The sequence below is a fragment of the Apodemus sylvaticus genome, chromosome 4 (assembly GCF_947179515.1).
Source record: "Apodemus sylvaticus chromosome 4, mApoSyl1.1, whole genome shotgun sequence".
In the NCBI taxonomy this organism is placed as follows: domain Eukaryota; kingdom Metazoa; phylum Chordata; class Mammalia; order Rodentia; family Muridae; genus Apodemus; species Apodemus sylvaticus.
Genome location: NC_067475.1, coordinates 7,615,313 through 7,632,560, shown reverse-complemented (window position 1 = coordinate 7,632,560; position 17,248 = coordinate 7,615,313). Strand labels below are relative to the sequence as shown.

The 17,248-nt window shown below is 46.2% G+C and overlaps 1 protein-coding gene across 1 annotated transcript in view; it reads right to left on the bottom strand.

Moving 5' to 3' along the window:
* Window positions 1-3,615, bottom strand: part of St6galnac5 (ST6 N-acetylgalactosaminide alpha-2,6-sialyltransferase 5) — a 164,923-nt gene extending 161,308 nt beyond the window's left edge. Inside the window, exons 1-2 of the mRNA XM_052178474.1 lie at window positions 3,601-3,615; window positions 2,669-2,896 (exon numbers count right to left, since the gene is read on the bottom strand). Coding sequence (XP_052034434.1) covers window positions 2,669-2,896; window positions 3,601-3,615 — 243 coding nt within the window. The remainder of the gene's footprint in view (window positions 1-2,668; window positions 2,897-3,600) is intronic.
* Between the last annotated feature and the right edge of the window lie 13,633 nt (window positions 3,616-17,248).

The window sequence follows — 17,248 nt, the reverse complement described above, 5'->3', positions numbered from 1 at the left end:
GATGTGTACCTTAGGTGGCCTGTGGAATGGCAGCTCTGCTCACTGGGCAGACCAGAGCATCAGGAGCAGGAAAGAGGCTTGTCAAAGCCCCTGTGAGCGGGTCTGCATTAGCCATGGGACAGAGGGGCATGGCATAGAGCCCGGGGTTTGTACCTGTTGCTTTGCTTGGTCTCAGTTTACAGCCTTGGAGTTGAACTTGTGAGGTGCATTTCCTCCCTTCTTCCTCCCTCCTCTCTCCCTTCTTTCCTCACTCCCCTCTCTCTTCATTTCTTGCCTTTTTCTGTCTTTCTTCTGCCCTTTCTTCCTTCCCTCTCTTCATATTTCCCTCCTTTCTTCCTTCTTTCATCTCTTTCCTCTTTCCATTCTTCCTCCTCCTTCCCTCCCTCCTTTCCTCCCTTCATCCCCTTTTCCCTGTCTCCTTCCCTCCTTTCCTCCCCCCCTCCCTCCCTCCCTCCCTCTTTATTTCCTTCCTCCTTCCCTTATTTCCTTCATCTCTGTTCTCCCTTCCATCTTTCTTCACTCCCTCCTCTTTGTTTTCCTCCGTCTGCTCGTTTCTTCCCTCTGTCCCTTTCCTTCTTCATTCTTCACTTCCCACACCCACTCCAATCTTCCTTCTGTCTCTTTTCCCTTTCCCCCCTCTCTGAATTCTTTTGGACTTTGACAGAAGATACCCCTTTATAACTCAGACTGACTTCAAACTTGCCATTCCCCTGCCTCACACTCCATTGTGTTTGGATCGCAGATGTGAGCAGACACCCTGGGAGATGATGTTTTCTAGAGATGAACTGGATTGATGTTGATAATCACAGGCCAAGAAGAACCCCACGTCACAGCACGTGCAGCTTCCCTTCCCACCACAGAGGACTTCGCTCTACAGGCGCCGTCACACACAGAAAGGCTGCCGTTCGTCCTAATCACACAACTCTCTGACGCACTGACTTTGTAGTCAGGACATCTGCTTACATAAGCATTTATAAAAAAATGATTCTTAAACTCAGTCTTTCTATTTGGGGACAATTGGCTATGGAAGAACAAAGTATTCAGGATATCTGCTCATATCCATCAGAGCTTGCAAGGCATTGACCCTTTGACATTTCTTATTCACAAATACTTCTAGAATTAGAGGTAGGTTCCCACTAAACAACGAGTGTGAAAATCCAGCACCATACTGTGTTCATCTCATGCCAGTGAGCCACGCAGAACACCATATCCATCACCAGCCAGGAGGCAGGACTAAACTTCCTCACAACCTCAGCCCTTATCAGCAGCGTGCACATGCAGATCCCAAGTATGTAATCAATCAACAACCAAGAGAGCAAACGGGAGCCGTGAGTGGTAGGCCTGTGCTCTGGCACTGACCGCCTACTCCAAAGGGCTTCTTCCTCAGACAGCCTCCTCCTCTCCACCTCTCTGAAGTCTCTCTAGTACAACTTCCCCATTTTCAAAGAAATATCCCTTGCTTCTTCTGGAGAATGTGAGCTCCGTCCTTGGTGAAGCCCGCGGCACTGTGTGTACTAGTGCCGATTGCACAGGCCTATCAGTGACTCTCATTACATATCTCAGGACACGCCTGTTCTTTCTCGGACTTTCAAGGATGGAAAGCTGAACCCTGCATGCAATGCCTTTAGAGTCTCCCATCTTTAGCATTCTATACAGCACAGGTGAGTCGCAATATTTTGATTGTCACTTAAAGTCTGACTTACTCATGTGTGACAAGAGCTATCTTCTCACACAGAAGGAACATCTGCAAATATTACGTTGGCTCACATTCATAAAATACAGTAAGATACAAAGTAAAAGAGCTGAGAGGTTTCAAGCCATCTTCTAGACAGGGAGGGAAAGTGTGTTTTAATAAAAACACACTGGCAATTTCAAATAATCAGAGATGCATTTAAATTGTATTAAAACATCTTTGGAATCAGGAAACTTGATTAGGTTTTTCCCAGAGGCTTCCTACGCTGAAACCAGACATTTATTTATTAGTCTAAGGAAAGGAGGTTCAATTTAAATGAAAAAATTCCAGCTTATTAATTATTAGCCAAGCCATGCAGTAGCTTCTTGGAAGGCAAAGGAAAACAGGCTTTTAAGCCACTGGGAGCTGAGTGTGTTTCCAGCTCTCCAGGCCTGCCAGAGCTGGGCTCCCCAGGGACTGGGGCCATTCAGCCCAGAGCAGTCCCCAGCAGAGATCAGAGGAGAACCTGTAGAACTGAGCTGTGGAGAGGCTCTCTCTTCTCCCCTCTGCTGGTATAGGAGGAACCAAGGTGCTAGTTCCGGCACCATTCCTCCGACTCCGCACACCCCACCCCACCCCCACCCCACCCCCACCTCCACCCCCGCCAAGCCTGCAGGGCTTGGCTGGAAAATACGAGGCTCCAGAAACTGAACCTCCATCTGCAGCTGCTGTTACTGGGTGTCCGGATTCTAGACCAGGACCGTTGGGCTCGGGATCTACTCACATCATTCCTATTCCCTGATAAACTTTGCATCCTTCTTGGAATAGAAAGTCACAACTAGCATGCAGCCCTTCCGGCCCTAACTGTGCACCACCTTCCTGCTCCCAGAACTAACAGCTGCTCCGGCGGCTCACTGCCCCAGGAAGGAGGAAGGGCCAGGGGTACAGAGTACCCAGGCCGGGTGGCTATGGGAAGGATGGCGCACAAGCTGTCACCTTGTGGTCTGCTACACCGAGGTATCCTTCTAGCTGCCGGGGTCCTGCGGGGGCGGTTCTACGTGGCTGGGGACTGCTCTCCACAAGCTGCGTGCTGCCGGTCGCGGTTGCCTGCTGCTGCTGCTGCTGCTGCGGGGGCCGCTCCTTCTGGCTGCCGAGGCTGCTGTACACGAGCAACAAGCTGGTGCACATGGTAGTGAGCACTAAACACACTGCCAGACCATGGCGCTGCGGGCGGGCGGGCGAGAAAGAGAAGACAGTGGCTGAGTGAGGGTGCACTAGGGAAGCTGGTGCTCCTTACTGACACCAAGCACAGGTCCGGAGCATCCGCCCCAGCCTTCCCAGCAGCCAGAGAGCTGAGGCGACAGGGTCTTGCGCAGCCGTCAGGGATGCTCCTGCATCGCTGCTCACAGCCCGCGTCTCACAGTGGAGGGCAGGTGGCGCGCGGTGACCAGTGCAAGGGTGAGCGCGCCCGCCCAGGGTACTTTGGGGAGAAGGATCTAGTCTCCACCTAAGCTGTAGGGATTCCAACCCTCTGAACACCCTCTCTTCTGCCCCCCCTGGGGCTTCCTGCAGCGATCCCCGCTAAGTTTGAAATCCGACAAGGAAACCAAGAAAGTCAACGATGGCGCTTCTTCCCCGCCCCTCTGAGTTTGTGCCCAGCGGTCACAGTGGGACACCCTCCATCCCTGGAGAGGTCAGCCTGCTCCTCTGCTCTCCAGTCGCCCCTTGGATCACTCGCTAAAGATCCAAGAGCCCAGGCAACCCTAGTGCCCATCCCGGGTTCCAAGCCAGGTAGAAAGTTGTCACCAATGACAGGTGACCTCTTGGCACAGGGATAGGTACCCAGAGAGGCTTCCCCAAAGGTCCAGGAGACCCAGAATCCCAGGGGTCCTCGCCTCTGCTTGGCGGAGTTGGAACAACAGACTCACCATCAGGGTCTTCATTTTGGGCTCCTCTTTTGTGCGGAATTCTCAGGCAAGCGCGTCCGGAGCCACTTTTTCTTGGAGGTTGTCCATGGTGGGTGACGGGGCGGAGGCTGCTCAGATGCTCACCTGGCAGTGGAGGGCAGCAGAGCGGGAGCAGGAGCAGGAGCAGCGGGACCTGGAAGAGCTGCTGTTGCAGAGATTAGAGGAGAATTAAAACTGAGCCGGACCCTCCGAGTCTCAGCGATCCACACACTGCTGCCTGCCGCCGCCTGCTGGGTCCTAGAGTCCTCTGCAGTCCCCCTCCCAACCCTCAAACCATCTTTTCAGTGAAGTGGAATTTCTGGGGCAAGATGGTTAACCATAAAGGTGCACCCATTCCTTAGTTTGTTTTAGACTATAGAGTTATTACGTTTTAATGGGGGCCATCAAGCTAAAAGGATGCAGAACCCAGTTTGATCCTCAACACGGTAGCCATTTGAAAATTTACTAAATCTTCAGGTTTGTGATTATAATAAAAAAACAAGTTAACCTCTCAAATGTCAATAGATCTATCTAAATTTGCATTTGTGTTTGCAGTTTGGCAAATGCTATCATGGGGTTGTTTTCCTTAAAAATTATGTCTCTGTAATAATTTCTAATTGTTTTTAAATGTCCTTTCCCTCCCTAATTTTGCTTTGACAAATCGTTAGTCTCACGCTTCCTTACCTGGCCCAGACCCTCTCATGTAAATGACTTCATTCATCACTTGCTTCCAAGAACACAATTTATATTTCTACTCAACCTCTGAGGTCCCTGGTGCTCATTTAAATGGTTTTAGAGTTTTTGAAACACTCAGTGCATCCTATTCATGTGATTAAACAGGAACTGTAGAGTCTTCCTAATGTCAGTGAAGAAATATTAGCTGCTGAAGATAAAAAATGATCTTGCATCCTAAGAACCCGAAGGCTCTGATGCGTCCCTCCTGCTGTCTGGTGCACGCACTGATGGCGTATGCTTTCACAATCAGGATGTAGATCAAGTTAAAAGCTGGGTGATTGTGCAGTGCTGAGGAGGAGTTCAGATCAATGACCTGTTCTAAGCATGCTTTTGTACCTAGATCTTATTAGAGCAAACATTTGTTAAACCTCTAATTTAGCTGAAAACATATTTCAGCCATGTGACATTATTAAGTGAACATAGTTGTTTTAATGTCTCTTAACACTGTACCTGTAGCGGTGTAAGGCTGAAGATCATACTAAGAATGAGCCACTTGAACCATGGGCAGGCACAGTAAGAGCTTCCTCAAGGCCAGCAAAGCCATTGAGCCCCTCCCCCCTTAATCTTCGCTAATCTATCGCTGGATGGATGGTACAACGGGGGCTATTTTTAACTTATGAGGCTTATGTCCAAACTCTATTAACAAAGTTAAAACTATTGGTTCAGTAATGAACATCCAGGAGATAGAAACACATGCCGTGGAGCCTTTCAAGGAAAACACAAAAATTTGAAGTGCTATCCAGTGTTGCCAGCAGTACCGTTAGCTATTTATTCAATGTGTGCTGTTGGCATGAATAGTGCCCGCTGTCTGGACCGGAAAGGCAGCAGGCAGAGGAGAGTCTTACCAGGTCTTGGCAATTCTTTCTTGTATGTCTGCACTTGACACTCAAATTAATGAAACAAAGGACCAACTTGATGAATCATTGCAAGCAGATTATCTGTGTTTCTCCAACGCAGCTTTCGAGATGCAGCCAGACGAAGCTCCTGCCTTCCTCAGATTGTTCTCCTCCATCTAGCAAGTTGCTCAGTGACCGATAAAACACTTCTCATATATTTTGCACTGCCAAAGAGAGACATCATATTTATGACTTAAGCTCATGGCGGTACGTTGGACATCTGTTACACGGTGTGTCTGACCAGATTCATTAAGCTTATGTGTCTCCCTCCTCCTGGGATGGCAGTTAGCTGGTCACAAAATTACTTACAAAATGAGTACATTTAAATTTTTAATTTTGAGCTTGGTTTAAAGAACTATAAGGTATCTGGCTTTCTGATACTTGATTAGGTGGGTAAAACTCTTGGAGGGATTCTGGCTTGGGAGTCAAATGGACAAGGGTGGGCCAGAGGAGTGTGGGGGGGGTAAGGAATGGAGGTCGGTTCAACTTGACGATTATATGGTGCTCCCTGGCACTTGATAGTTCTGTTTAGGAGACACAGTGTTGGGGGGAGAGAATTAAGCTTAAAAGCTTTCCTCTAAGAGCTCAGAACTCTGGCTTCTGTCTCTCTTTCTCTTTGTCGCTCTATATCTCTGTTTGTATCTCTGTCTTTCCGTCTCTCTTTCTTTCTGTCTCTGTCTCTGTCTCTGTCTCTCTCTCTCTCTCTCTCTGTGTGTGTGTGCGTGTGTGTGTGTGTGTGTGTAGTAGTAGTAGTAGTAGTAGTAGTAGTAAACTTAATGAACAGTCAATGGAGGAGTTCTATAGATTCAACATATGTTTAACAAGTATCTACTTTGTTATGCACCTACTGTGTGCCAGGTGCTGGGGCCTGGGTCTGCTGTTCTGAGAAAACAGCAGTCTAGATTCGGGCATGAACTTTTACATACAGAATAGGGAGCAGTCGGTGTCCAGATTTGTTTCTTAGCTCTGCCTCCTTCCTGCTTCATTAAGGTCTGTGCTTTTTGTGGCCACACTTCGGGTTGCACAGACCAGTGGAGCTCTGTGTCTGGGGCTAGCCTAGTCTGCATGTCAAGCCAAGGCTACACAGTGAGACCCTATCTTTAAAAAAGAAAAAAATCCAAGAGGTTTGAAATTTCAAGGGTAACCATCTGCATTTGTGTACCTTTATGCAAACCTTTCAGTTATTGATCTGAATGGCCAGAATGAATGTAAAATATAGGCAAATTGGTAAGTATTTGACTGACTTGGAGGAGAGAAGACAGACAAGTCAGAGATTTCTGGTTCGTCTAGCTTGGATGGTTCAGTCCAGAGTGAGTGGACAAGTCACAGTGTGCCTCCCAGACCCAGGAGCTGAGACACATTTCTCACTATTTAAGACATTGCCATATTTCCACCTCTCCTGCTATCAGAGCCAATCAAATCGGATCCTATTTCTGAAAAAAAAAGAATGGGAAAGAAATTGAGTGTTGCAAAATGTAGTTTCTGTGATAAACATAAGCTGAGAATTGTTGAAACAAGGCACATCCTAGGTGACGAGGAATCTGAAATTTGGAGGGAGTGTTAGCTTCGCACAGGGCCTCAAAGAGCACAGAGATACTAGAGGAGAAAGTCACACCACAGGCTACCCACAAGCTCTACTGTGGTCCTCAAAGAAAGGTCCTTTCATTCTGTGTGTATGTGTGTATGCACACACATGTATGATCATATGTGTGTGTGCTTATATGTTCACATGAGGGTATGAGTGTGTATGCATATATATTCATATGTGGATGTGAGTATGTGTGCTTATATGCTCATATGCAGGTGTGAGTATGTGTGTGTATATATGTTCATATGTGTGTGTGAGTGTATGTGTGCTAATATGCTCATATGTGGATATGAGTCTGTGTGCATATATGTTCATATGTGTATGTGAGTGTATGTGTGCTTATATGCTCATATGTGGGTATGAGTGTGTGTGCATATATGTTCATATGTGGGTGGGTATGCACATATATGTTTATATATGTATGTGTATAAGTATATGTTTATATGTGTGTGAGTGTATATTCATATGTGAGTGTGTGCATGCGCATGTGCGTGTGCATGTGCGTGTATGTGTGTGTGTATACATGTGCATGCATGGCACACATATAGAGATCAGAAGACAGCCTTAAATGCTGATTCTCTGGTTCACCTTTTCTCTGAGACACTGTTTCTCACTGGCCTGGAATTTTGCCATGCAGGCCAGGCTCGCTGATCCTGGAAGCTTCCGGGAATCCAACTATCTTCACCTCCAATCTTGTTGTCACTGAGGTATACCTTGTCCTGGGGATCTAAACCCAGGCCTTACACTTGAGAGGCAAAGTGTTTGCTGACTGAGTCATCTCCCCAGCCCGTCATACATTTCTAGGATGAGAGGCACAAGTTAGTGTAACAGAAGTTAGATTTAAGTTAGGGCTGCCTTTTACGTTATAGTCTCAGAGAAAAGGAAGACATTTCTGGAAGGTACAAGAAAAGTAAAGCGTTTCATGATGGTAGAAAGTCCTAGAACAAGTCTGACATTTATTCATCTGTGCTGTAAAGTTTACTTAACTTGCTTCATTTCATAGGCAATGACTTGGACGGCAGAAGTGAAGTCTTAGAACAGGGCCATCAGAGCTCGGGTTGCAGCTCCTACAGCTTACCAGCTCTGAGAACACGGTCTCTCACTCAGCTGTATGTGCATAGGTATGTGTGTGTGGTGCATTTGTGTATGACAGTGTGTGTGTGTGTGTGCTGGTGGGGACTCGCATGCGGCAGCACACATGTGCAGGTCAGAGGACAGGACAGCCTTGGGTGTTGATCTCCATTTTTCCTTTTGTTTGAGACAGGGTGTCTTGTTCACTACTGCCTGACTGACTTGAGAGAGTTCCCAGAGATCCTCCGGTCTCCACCTTCTATCTGTTGGAGGCACACGGGGATGGCAGACACACTTGGCTTGCACAGGGTCTCCACATAGCTCAGGCAGGTTCCTCGCACTTGCACAGCAAACACTACCCACTGAGCAATCTCACCAGCCCCGGTGCAATGTGTGTGAAAAGGACAGACAGCTGGACCAACAGTTCCGGGGTTTGAAACTGGTGTGAGTGTGGGAGAGATGGAGAGTGTGGGTTTATGTATTTTCTGTGTGAGACATGGAGGCACGTACAGCCCAGGCGCTCTGCGGGGCTGAGAGGCAAGATCTGAGCCACAAATGTGGATGGATGTGATCATCGGGGAAGGAGACAGCACAAAGGAGAGCCCCAAACCTGAGCTCTGAAGCCTTAGATTTCATGTGGCAAGAAAAGGACTTGTGAATATCAACCACAATTCTGTCATTTAGGTGGCTGATTATTTCCGATTTAGTTGGATTCTCCATAATAAGCCATTTATGTTCTCAAAATACTTTTCAAATTCTATTATCACACTGAACATATTTAAGCATGTTTATTTCTGTCATTATTGTTGAAGCTCCCTTTCAAAGTACATATAGATATAAGAACGAGAACAATGGTCCATTGCTATCGTAGCTATCAACCCTAGCACAAAGCTGAGAATGGTGATATTAATCACTGACGTCCATCATCTCTTACTTTGTAGCTTTGCATACATTAATTCGCATATAGACTTCTATTAGTTACTTTCTAATGGCTGTGATCAAAATACCTGACAAGAAATAAGTTAAGAAGGGGAAGGTATATTTCAGCTTACAGTTTAGAGAGATATAGTCCGTCTCAGCTGGGAAAGAGAATGGTGTGTTCCAGAAGCATCCGGAAGCTCTTAGCTTTGCAACCGCAAATGAACGCTCTGTCAGACCGGCCCCTTCTCTGCCTCCTACTCAGCCTAGGACTCCAGAGCCATGGATTAGCCCCACCTACTCGAGGGATTACTCTTTGCTTCTCAGTTAACATCCTGTGGACACCCCCAGATGCATCAGTTTCTTTTTTCATGGCTGTGACCAAACACCCAACAAAAAGCAGTCTAAGGAAGAAAGTGTTTATTCATGTCACAGTTCCAGGGTACAGAGCCTCCTGGCTGGGAAGGCATAGCCCAGCAGCAGGAGCATGGCTGATACTGTCACAGTTGTGGAATCAGGAAGCAGAGAGGGAACAGGAAGTGGGACCAGGCTACAAAACCCCAAAGGCATCCTGAGTGACGCACTTCCTCGAGTGAGGCCCCACCTACTGAAGGTTCATGGCCTTCCCCAAAGGGTCATAAGTTGAGGATCTAGTGTTTAAATAAACGAGCGAGCCAACAGGAGTTGGGGGGGGGGACATCTCACCTGCCATTACAGCAGGCGGTAATTGGTGGTTGGTTCTAAAGGTTGCTATTGAAGATTAACCATCACTTGATCCAAAAACAGCCACATGAAAGAGGTATTCTTAACTCTTTGTTGCAAATGAATGAACCAAGTAACATTCAATGCCCTATCACCAGATAGCAAGTGGCTATGTTTAGCTTTATAAGTAGTTTTTCAAAAACATTTTTTAAAAAAACACAAGTGAATAGTAATTGTAATTATTACATTTCCACATCCAGGTTCTCGAACTGACCTCTAATTTGGACTGATTTGGGAGAAATAGTCAATGTGTAATCTGTAAATGACATAACTAAAGGCAATCCTCACTTACCTGTCATAGCTGTATCTGCTGGGATGACGGATCTGTGGATCTAGTGCTCAGCTTCCAAGACTGAGGAGCAGAGCTCAGATTCCCTCCTGTAATCCCAACTGCAAGGGAGGCAGAGACAGGGATTCCCCAGAGCAGACTGGCTAGCCAAGTTAGCTTAAATGGTGAACTTCAGGCCCTGTGAGAAACTCTGCTAGACTATAGAAGGGGAGAGTGTTGTAGAAAGGCAACCTTGAGTCCTTATACACACACCCTCACATGTGCACACGCACCTCCACACACACATACACACACCACATCCACACATACATGAAAGAGACGTCTATGTACATAGGAGATGTGTAAGCATTTGCTGTACTGTTTGGTGAGTATGGACATAATCGTTGTCAATGTACAGATTGAGTCCATGGCCTTAGAAATCATCATCTTTCTTCCCAGCATTGCCCACCACCCCCAAACAAGCAAGAGATCTCCATTTTGATTTTCCTAAGCATAGGTTAGCCTTTTCTGCTCTATTGCAATATAGTATACCTACATTTTTGCCTGGTTTCTTTCGTATAGTGTCAGATTTCATGGTCTGTTCGTGTTGAATATATTAAAAGCTTGCTCTTCTTTGTTCCTTGGCATTATTATGCAAATACGGCACAGTTTTTAAAGACATTCTCCTGTTAATGTGTCTCTGGACTGTTGCCTGTTTGTTATGAATAAAGCTATTAAGAATATTCTTGCACAGGCCCTTTTGTCGGTTTGTGTTTCCATTTTTCTTATGTGACTCTTGAGAAGTGCGGTTCTCGGGCAGCAGGACAGATGCGTGGTTAATCTACAAGACACTGAGGAGTTGTTCAAAAGCATCCAACCCTTTGAACAAAGGATCAGGGTTTTGAGTTGTTGCACATTCTTGCCAGCTCTTAGTGTGGCCAGGCTTTTTAATGTCTTTTGAGAAGATGTAAAAAAAAAAAATCTTTCCCTAGTACCCAAGATCCTTCTTGACCGTGTGGCCACATACTCTTTTCAGCATAAGAACCTATTGAGTGGGGGAGGGGAGAGTTGTTATTGGCACTGACAGTGTTTCTAGTCACCATCCAAGTCTGGGGAAGGCCTTAGCCTCCCGGCCCTTCACATCTCCACCTGGACCCTCACCCGCTGCCCCTTTAATGCCTTGTAGGCAGAGGGAAGGCCTATCTTTTTAATAATTGTGCTTGGGTTTTTTTCTTCTTCTTTTGTGACAAAAAGCTCCCTATGTAGTCCAGGCTGGCCTCGATCCCTTGCCTGTCCTCTTAAGAGCTGGGTTTACAAGACTGCACCGCCGTGCTTGCCTGTAAGGCTCCTGAACTACTTTAAGCTTGGAATTGCACAGACCAGGAAAATTCCAGTCTCTGACACTTAGCTGTCGTGCAACTAAGAGAAGCCATTGATAAGTATTCTTGATTTTCTCATTTGTAGCAGGTGGATAGTCAAACCGTTCCGGCAGAGTGGCTGCATAGTCAAAATAGACTAATTATGTAAAGTGCCCATCACTCTTCCGGGGGCGCAGATGGATCAATCTACAGGCACATTTTTCACAGGGGACTGGCTGCGTGGGAGAAAGGGAGACATAGCTATTCTTCAAATGTTTATTGAGCTTGTAATAAAAATAATAGTTAATACGAATCTCCGGCTGCTGTCGGGCAGTGTGTTCATGGCAGACGGCGGCTTATTCAATCCTCACGACGACCCTCTGAGGTAAGTGAGAACCACATCTCCACTTTATCAACAAGGAGATTGAGATGGAGAGCCCTGAGGCCATTTGTCCAAAGTCATGTGCCTAGAAAGTGACAAGCCAAGGTTTGACCAGGTCATTTTGACAGATGAGCCCTCCCATAACATTAATTCACTGTTTTCCAAATACTCTGTCTCAGTCCAGACCCCTGGAGATGCATAGAGGAATTAGAGGCCTTACTACTGAGGCCTGCCACCCTGCATGCGGAGGGTCAAGCTGACCGACGCAGAGAATGGAGAAAGGTCCCCCAATCTTCCACAGGCGTCCCCAAGCTCCGCCTGATGTTCGGCTGTGACTCGCTGCATCTGCCTCCATCTGCAGCTGGATGAAGCCTCTCAGGAGACAGTTATGCTAGGTTCCGTCTGCAAGCACAGCAGAGGATCATTAACAGTGTCAGGGTTGGCTCTCTCACAGGGATGGGTCTCAGGTTGGGGCAGTCACTGGTTGGCTGTTTCCTCAGTCTCTGCTCCGTCTTTGTCTCTGCACATCTTATAGGCAAGACAAATTTTGGGTTGAAGGTTTTCTGGGTGTATTGATGTCTTCTTTCCTCCTCTGGAAGTCTTGCCTGGTTACAGGAGGTAACCACTTCAGTCTATATCGCCCTCTGGTAGGAATCTCAGCTAGGATCATCCCCATAGACTTCCTCTACCTTCTCCTCTCCCAGGCCTCTGGCTACTCACCAGAAATGACTCCCACTAATTTCCATCTTTACTCCTAGCCCTCTCCTGCCTCCCCCACCCCAGAACCCCATCCCTATTCCTCTCGCCACCCCCTCTCCCACCCAGTTCCCTCTCTCCATCCACCTCTGATGACTGTTTAGTATCCATTACTGACTGAGAGTCATGCATGATCCCCTGGGCCCTGCTTAGGACCCGGTGCTTCGGGTCTGTGCAGTGAGGCATGGTTATCCTGCACTTTATGGCCAGTGCTCACGTACACGGGAGGGTGTACAGTGTGTCCTTCTGGTGCTGCACTGCCTCACTCAGGATGATAGTCTCAAGTTCTATCCATTTCCCTGCAAAATTCACGGTGTCTTTGTTTTTAGTGACTGACTAGTATTCCATTGTGTAAATGTACCTCATTTCATTGTCAATTCTTCAGTTGAAGAGTATTTAGGTAGTTTTCAATTTCTGGCTGTTATGAGTTAAGCTGCTATGAATATAGTCAAGCGAGTATCCTTGTGGTATACGGGGGTATTATCTTTTGGGTATGTGCCCAGGAGTTGTATAGTTGAGTCTTGAGGTAGAACTATTTCCAATTTTCTGAGAAAACACTGAATTGATTTCCACAGTGGTGTACAAGTTTACACTCCCACCAGCAGGGAAGGAGTGTTCCCCTTGTTCCACACCCTCGCCAGCATGTGCTGTCTCTCGAGTTTTTGATCTTAGCCCTTCTCACAGGTGTAAAATGGAATCTCAGGGTTGTTTTGATTTGTATTTCCCTGAAGGCTAAGGATATTGACCAATTCTTTAAGTGCTTCTTAGTCTTTTGAGATTCCCCTGTTGAGAATTCTCTGTTTAGCTCTGTACCCCATTTTAAACTGTGTTATTTGGTTTGTTGGTATCTAATTTCTTGAGTACCTTATATATTTTGGATATTAGCCCTCTGTTAGATGTTAGTGAAGACGCTTTCCCAGTCTGTAGGCAGCCATCTTGTTCTTTGCCTTACAGAATCTTTTCAGTTTCATGAGGTTCCATTTATCAGTTGTTGATTTTAGAGCCAGAGTTGTTGATGTTCTATTAGGATGTTGTCTCCTCAATGCATTCTAATCTGCTCCCCACATTCTCTTCTATTAGACTTAGGCATTCAGGTTTATGTTGAGGTCTTTGATCCACTTGGACTTGAGTTTTGTACAGATCTATTTGCAGTCTTCTACACTCAGACCTCCAGTCAGACCAGCACCATTTGTTGCAAGCCTGAGGGGTCAAAAGCACCACAAGAAGACCTACAGGTTTAACTCACCTGGGCCCATAGGAGCTCACAGAGCTCAGGCCACCAACCTGGAAGCATCTAGGAGCTGCACTTAGACCCCCTACACCTTTGTTGCAAATGTACAGCTTGGTCTTCATGTGGGTCCCCTAACAACCAGACAGCAGGAGCTGTCTTGGTCTCTGTTACCTGCCATTGGGTCCCCTTCCTCCCACCTGGATTCCCTGGTTGGCCCTCAGTGGGTGAGGATGTGCCTAGTCCTGCTGGGACTAGATGTCTCAGGGTGTGGTAGTACTCAAAGGGGCTCACCTCTGAGGAGATGGGGAGTAGGCAATGGGGGGAGGAATTGTAAGGGCAGGGCTGGGAGATGAGGAGGGAGGGATGCTGGGATCGGGATATAAAGGGAAAAATAATAATAAATTATCGGGAAAAAAAATCAATGTAGACAAGTCACACAGACAGATGACACATAGGCATGGGGAGAGCTCAGGCAGATCTGCAGAGAGACCACTTGGCTAGCTCTCAGGGCTAGAAGCAGCAGAAGAAAAACACTGCCAGTGTTTCCAGGCAGAAGAGGAGCAAAAACTAAAGCATGGACTGTGGAAGCTCATCCTCTGGGCTGTGATCTCACCAGCCGGAGTGAGGGGGTGTGGCCTCCAAGAGGGTCTTTACAGTAGGGCAGCCTGTCTTTTCTCTTGGGATCACACTGCAGTGGTACCACAGGTTCTATACTGATTTTTACAGCATCCCTGAAAATGACCTGCAAGTAGTTTGTTTTATACAAATCAGAATATCATAAGAGTTTTCCAGTCTATCTATCTCTATCTCTCTATACATAATATACATATATAATATATTATATTCTCATATAATTTGTCATATACAATAATACTGTTATTTGTTCATCTATCTATATCATATATATATTGTAATAATGCATGGATGTCACCCCAGTTTTGGGAGGAGAGGCAGAGACTCAAAAGACCCAAGGATCACAGGGACATGTTGGCCACCAGTACAGAAAATAAAGCAATACAAGAGCTACACGTTCAGCCTGGTCTTGAACTTACCCATATCTGAGGATAAGCAGGACCTCTAGAAGTCTTCTGCCCCTGCCTCTGCTGGGATGCAGACATGCGCCAACATGCCTGGCTTTGTCTAGTGATTAAAGGACCAATCCTGAAGTGTTGTGTGGCAGCTGTGTGAGCCCCTGTGCTGTGGCTGGATCAGACCGTTATAGGTGTGGTGGCTTGTGGAATGGAAACTTTGTTGTGTTTTTTATATAGCCTATAACTTAAGAGAAGCATCTGCAGGAGGGAATCCTATTAGAGCTCTCAACGTGTCTGAAATGTGAAAGGCGTGATTGATATATATGCATCTTTCTGCTCATCTTCCCACACTAATTTATATCAGTTGCATACATATTACTTTTGCTTAGAAATGTTGCATATTCTGTTTTATGAAATGATTCTATTTAAACAGTGGTTCGATGCTAAAAATTTTTAAAGTTATAATTATTTTTGTGTGTGTGTGTGTGCATGCACGGATGTGTGCACACAGTTTACCTACTGAGCCATCTTCCCAACTCCAAGGATCAGGATTTTCTAAGTTATTTTTCAAATCCCCTCCCCATTTTTTAATGTCTGGGGCTTCCAATTCTTGGATCCCCTAGAAACTAAATCTATGATACTGTCCCATCTTTGCAAACTAGGGCCCTGAGGCAGACACCAAAGCTTTGTGCACTCCATGGGTGTGACCTCAGCAAAGGAGGTGCACCTGCTGATTCCTGTCCAGGAGGATTTTAAAGATATAAACAAGATAATGAGAACTTAAATTGCAAGGAGAATTTCTGACATATTTAGTTTTATTAGCCAAGATTTATTACTATAACAAAATTCTCAAGGCAGGCTGTCTTTACAAAATAAAGAGGTATATTTGTCCTCAGTTTTGAGGATTCGATCGCAAGGCCTGACTGGACTTGCTAAGAACCTGTGGTGGGAGGCAGATAGTATCAGGTGGAAGGAAGAAATTTCCTCTCAAAAGAGGAAGCTTGTTTAGAGATTCTGACATGTTAATTACAACTTGCTCTTGGGAGAGAAAATTCACAGCATTCCTTTTCAAGGACAGTGCTGTCTCAATACTCCCCCTTAATATTGATTTGTGTGTGTGTGTGTGTGTGTGTGTGTGATATGTTCATGTAGGGTCTACAGATTTCACAAGAGGGTATTGGATCACCTAGAAATGGAACTGCAAGTGACTGCGAGCTGCCTGTGGATGCTGGGTCCTGAACCTGGATCCCCTGCAGGATCTAATATGCTCTTAACCACTCAACTGCCTCTCCATAAAACAGTCTTCAGATCCTAGGCTGTAAAGGGCTACACCATCCCCAATACACAATGTCGGAAGGCAAGCTCCAGACATTAAAAATTGTGTGTGTGTGAAAAATGACTTACAAAATACTGATCCTGGGAGTTGGGGAGATGATAGCTCAGTGGGTAAAGTGTGTGCACACATCCATGCACACACACACACACACACACACACACACACACGCAAATAATTTTGACTCTTCGTGGGACCTTCAAGAGAAATTCGACCTACATCACAGCCAAAGCATCTTCCAACAACCCTTTCTTCCATGAACTCCTTGGTGCATGCAAGGAAACTGAGGCACAGACTGGCACAGCATACTGCCTGAGTATATATTATAATTTATGTGGCGGTGCTAGTGTTTACCTTGGCACATAATAAGCTTTTATACAAAGCTTTTGCAATTATTCTTGCCTCTATAAAATAGCTCCCCTAGAGGCTCACTGCTCAGATTAAAGTCAGAGACAATCTTGTTGATGGATGAAGAAGCTCAGATCTCTTCTTCCTCCCTGAGGAAGACACTGAGCCAGATTCCTGGAACCCAAACACAACATAGAATCCTGGCCTCCTGGGGCAGATGGAAAAAGCAAACTCTTGCTCTCAGACCCCTGTACAGCATTCTGCTTGTAGGGCCTCACATGTCTTATTGGCTACTTGGGGAGGACCTCTCCTGTCCTCCACTGCCCCACCCAATAAAGCAATAAACAGTGCCTCTCCCACTGACAGACAAGACCAAGGCCATGACACCTCATTTTGCTGGGCTCATTTTTATGAGATACTGTCATGGGTCCATCACTGGTACAGCTGGATGTTTTCATGTTAAAGCTTATACTTACACACCAAGGTAAAGCGTCTCAAATGTTCATTCACTTGTTCATTCACTAAACAAATACTGTTAGATAGCAAAGAATGACAGAGACATCATGCTAGGATGGGCTGAAGACACAAGTCAGGAATCTAGTTGCCCATACTGATGTCTCCTCTTTCTCAGTCGCATCACAGGACATCTGCATGTACCCCCACATGCTCGGACCCACTGTGTGCAGTGTAGATGACCATCTCACCCGGGCACTGCTGCTGTCACCTAGGCTAAGTTCTCATGTGCATTTACTTTTCTTTGCAATCTGCAGAGAAGCTTGGGGATCTCTTCTAGCGGAGAGTCTCTGAGGGGACCAGGCTATTGCAGCAGTCATTGACAGCTTGCTAGGTCACAGGGCTTAACGCAGCAGGTCAGTTGCCACCTGGCACAGGCCCCCAACCCCCTGTGATCTCACTCTCTCTGTAGGGTGGCTGAAATAAATACCACAGGGGCC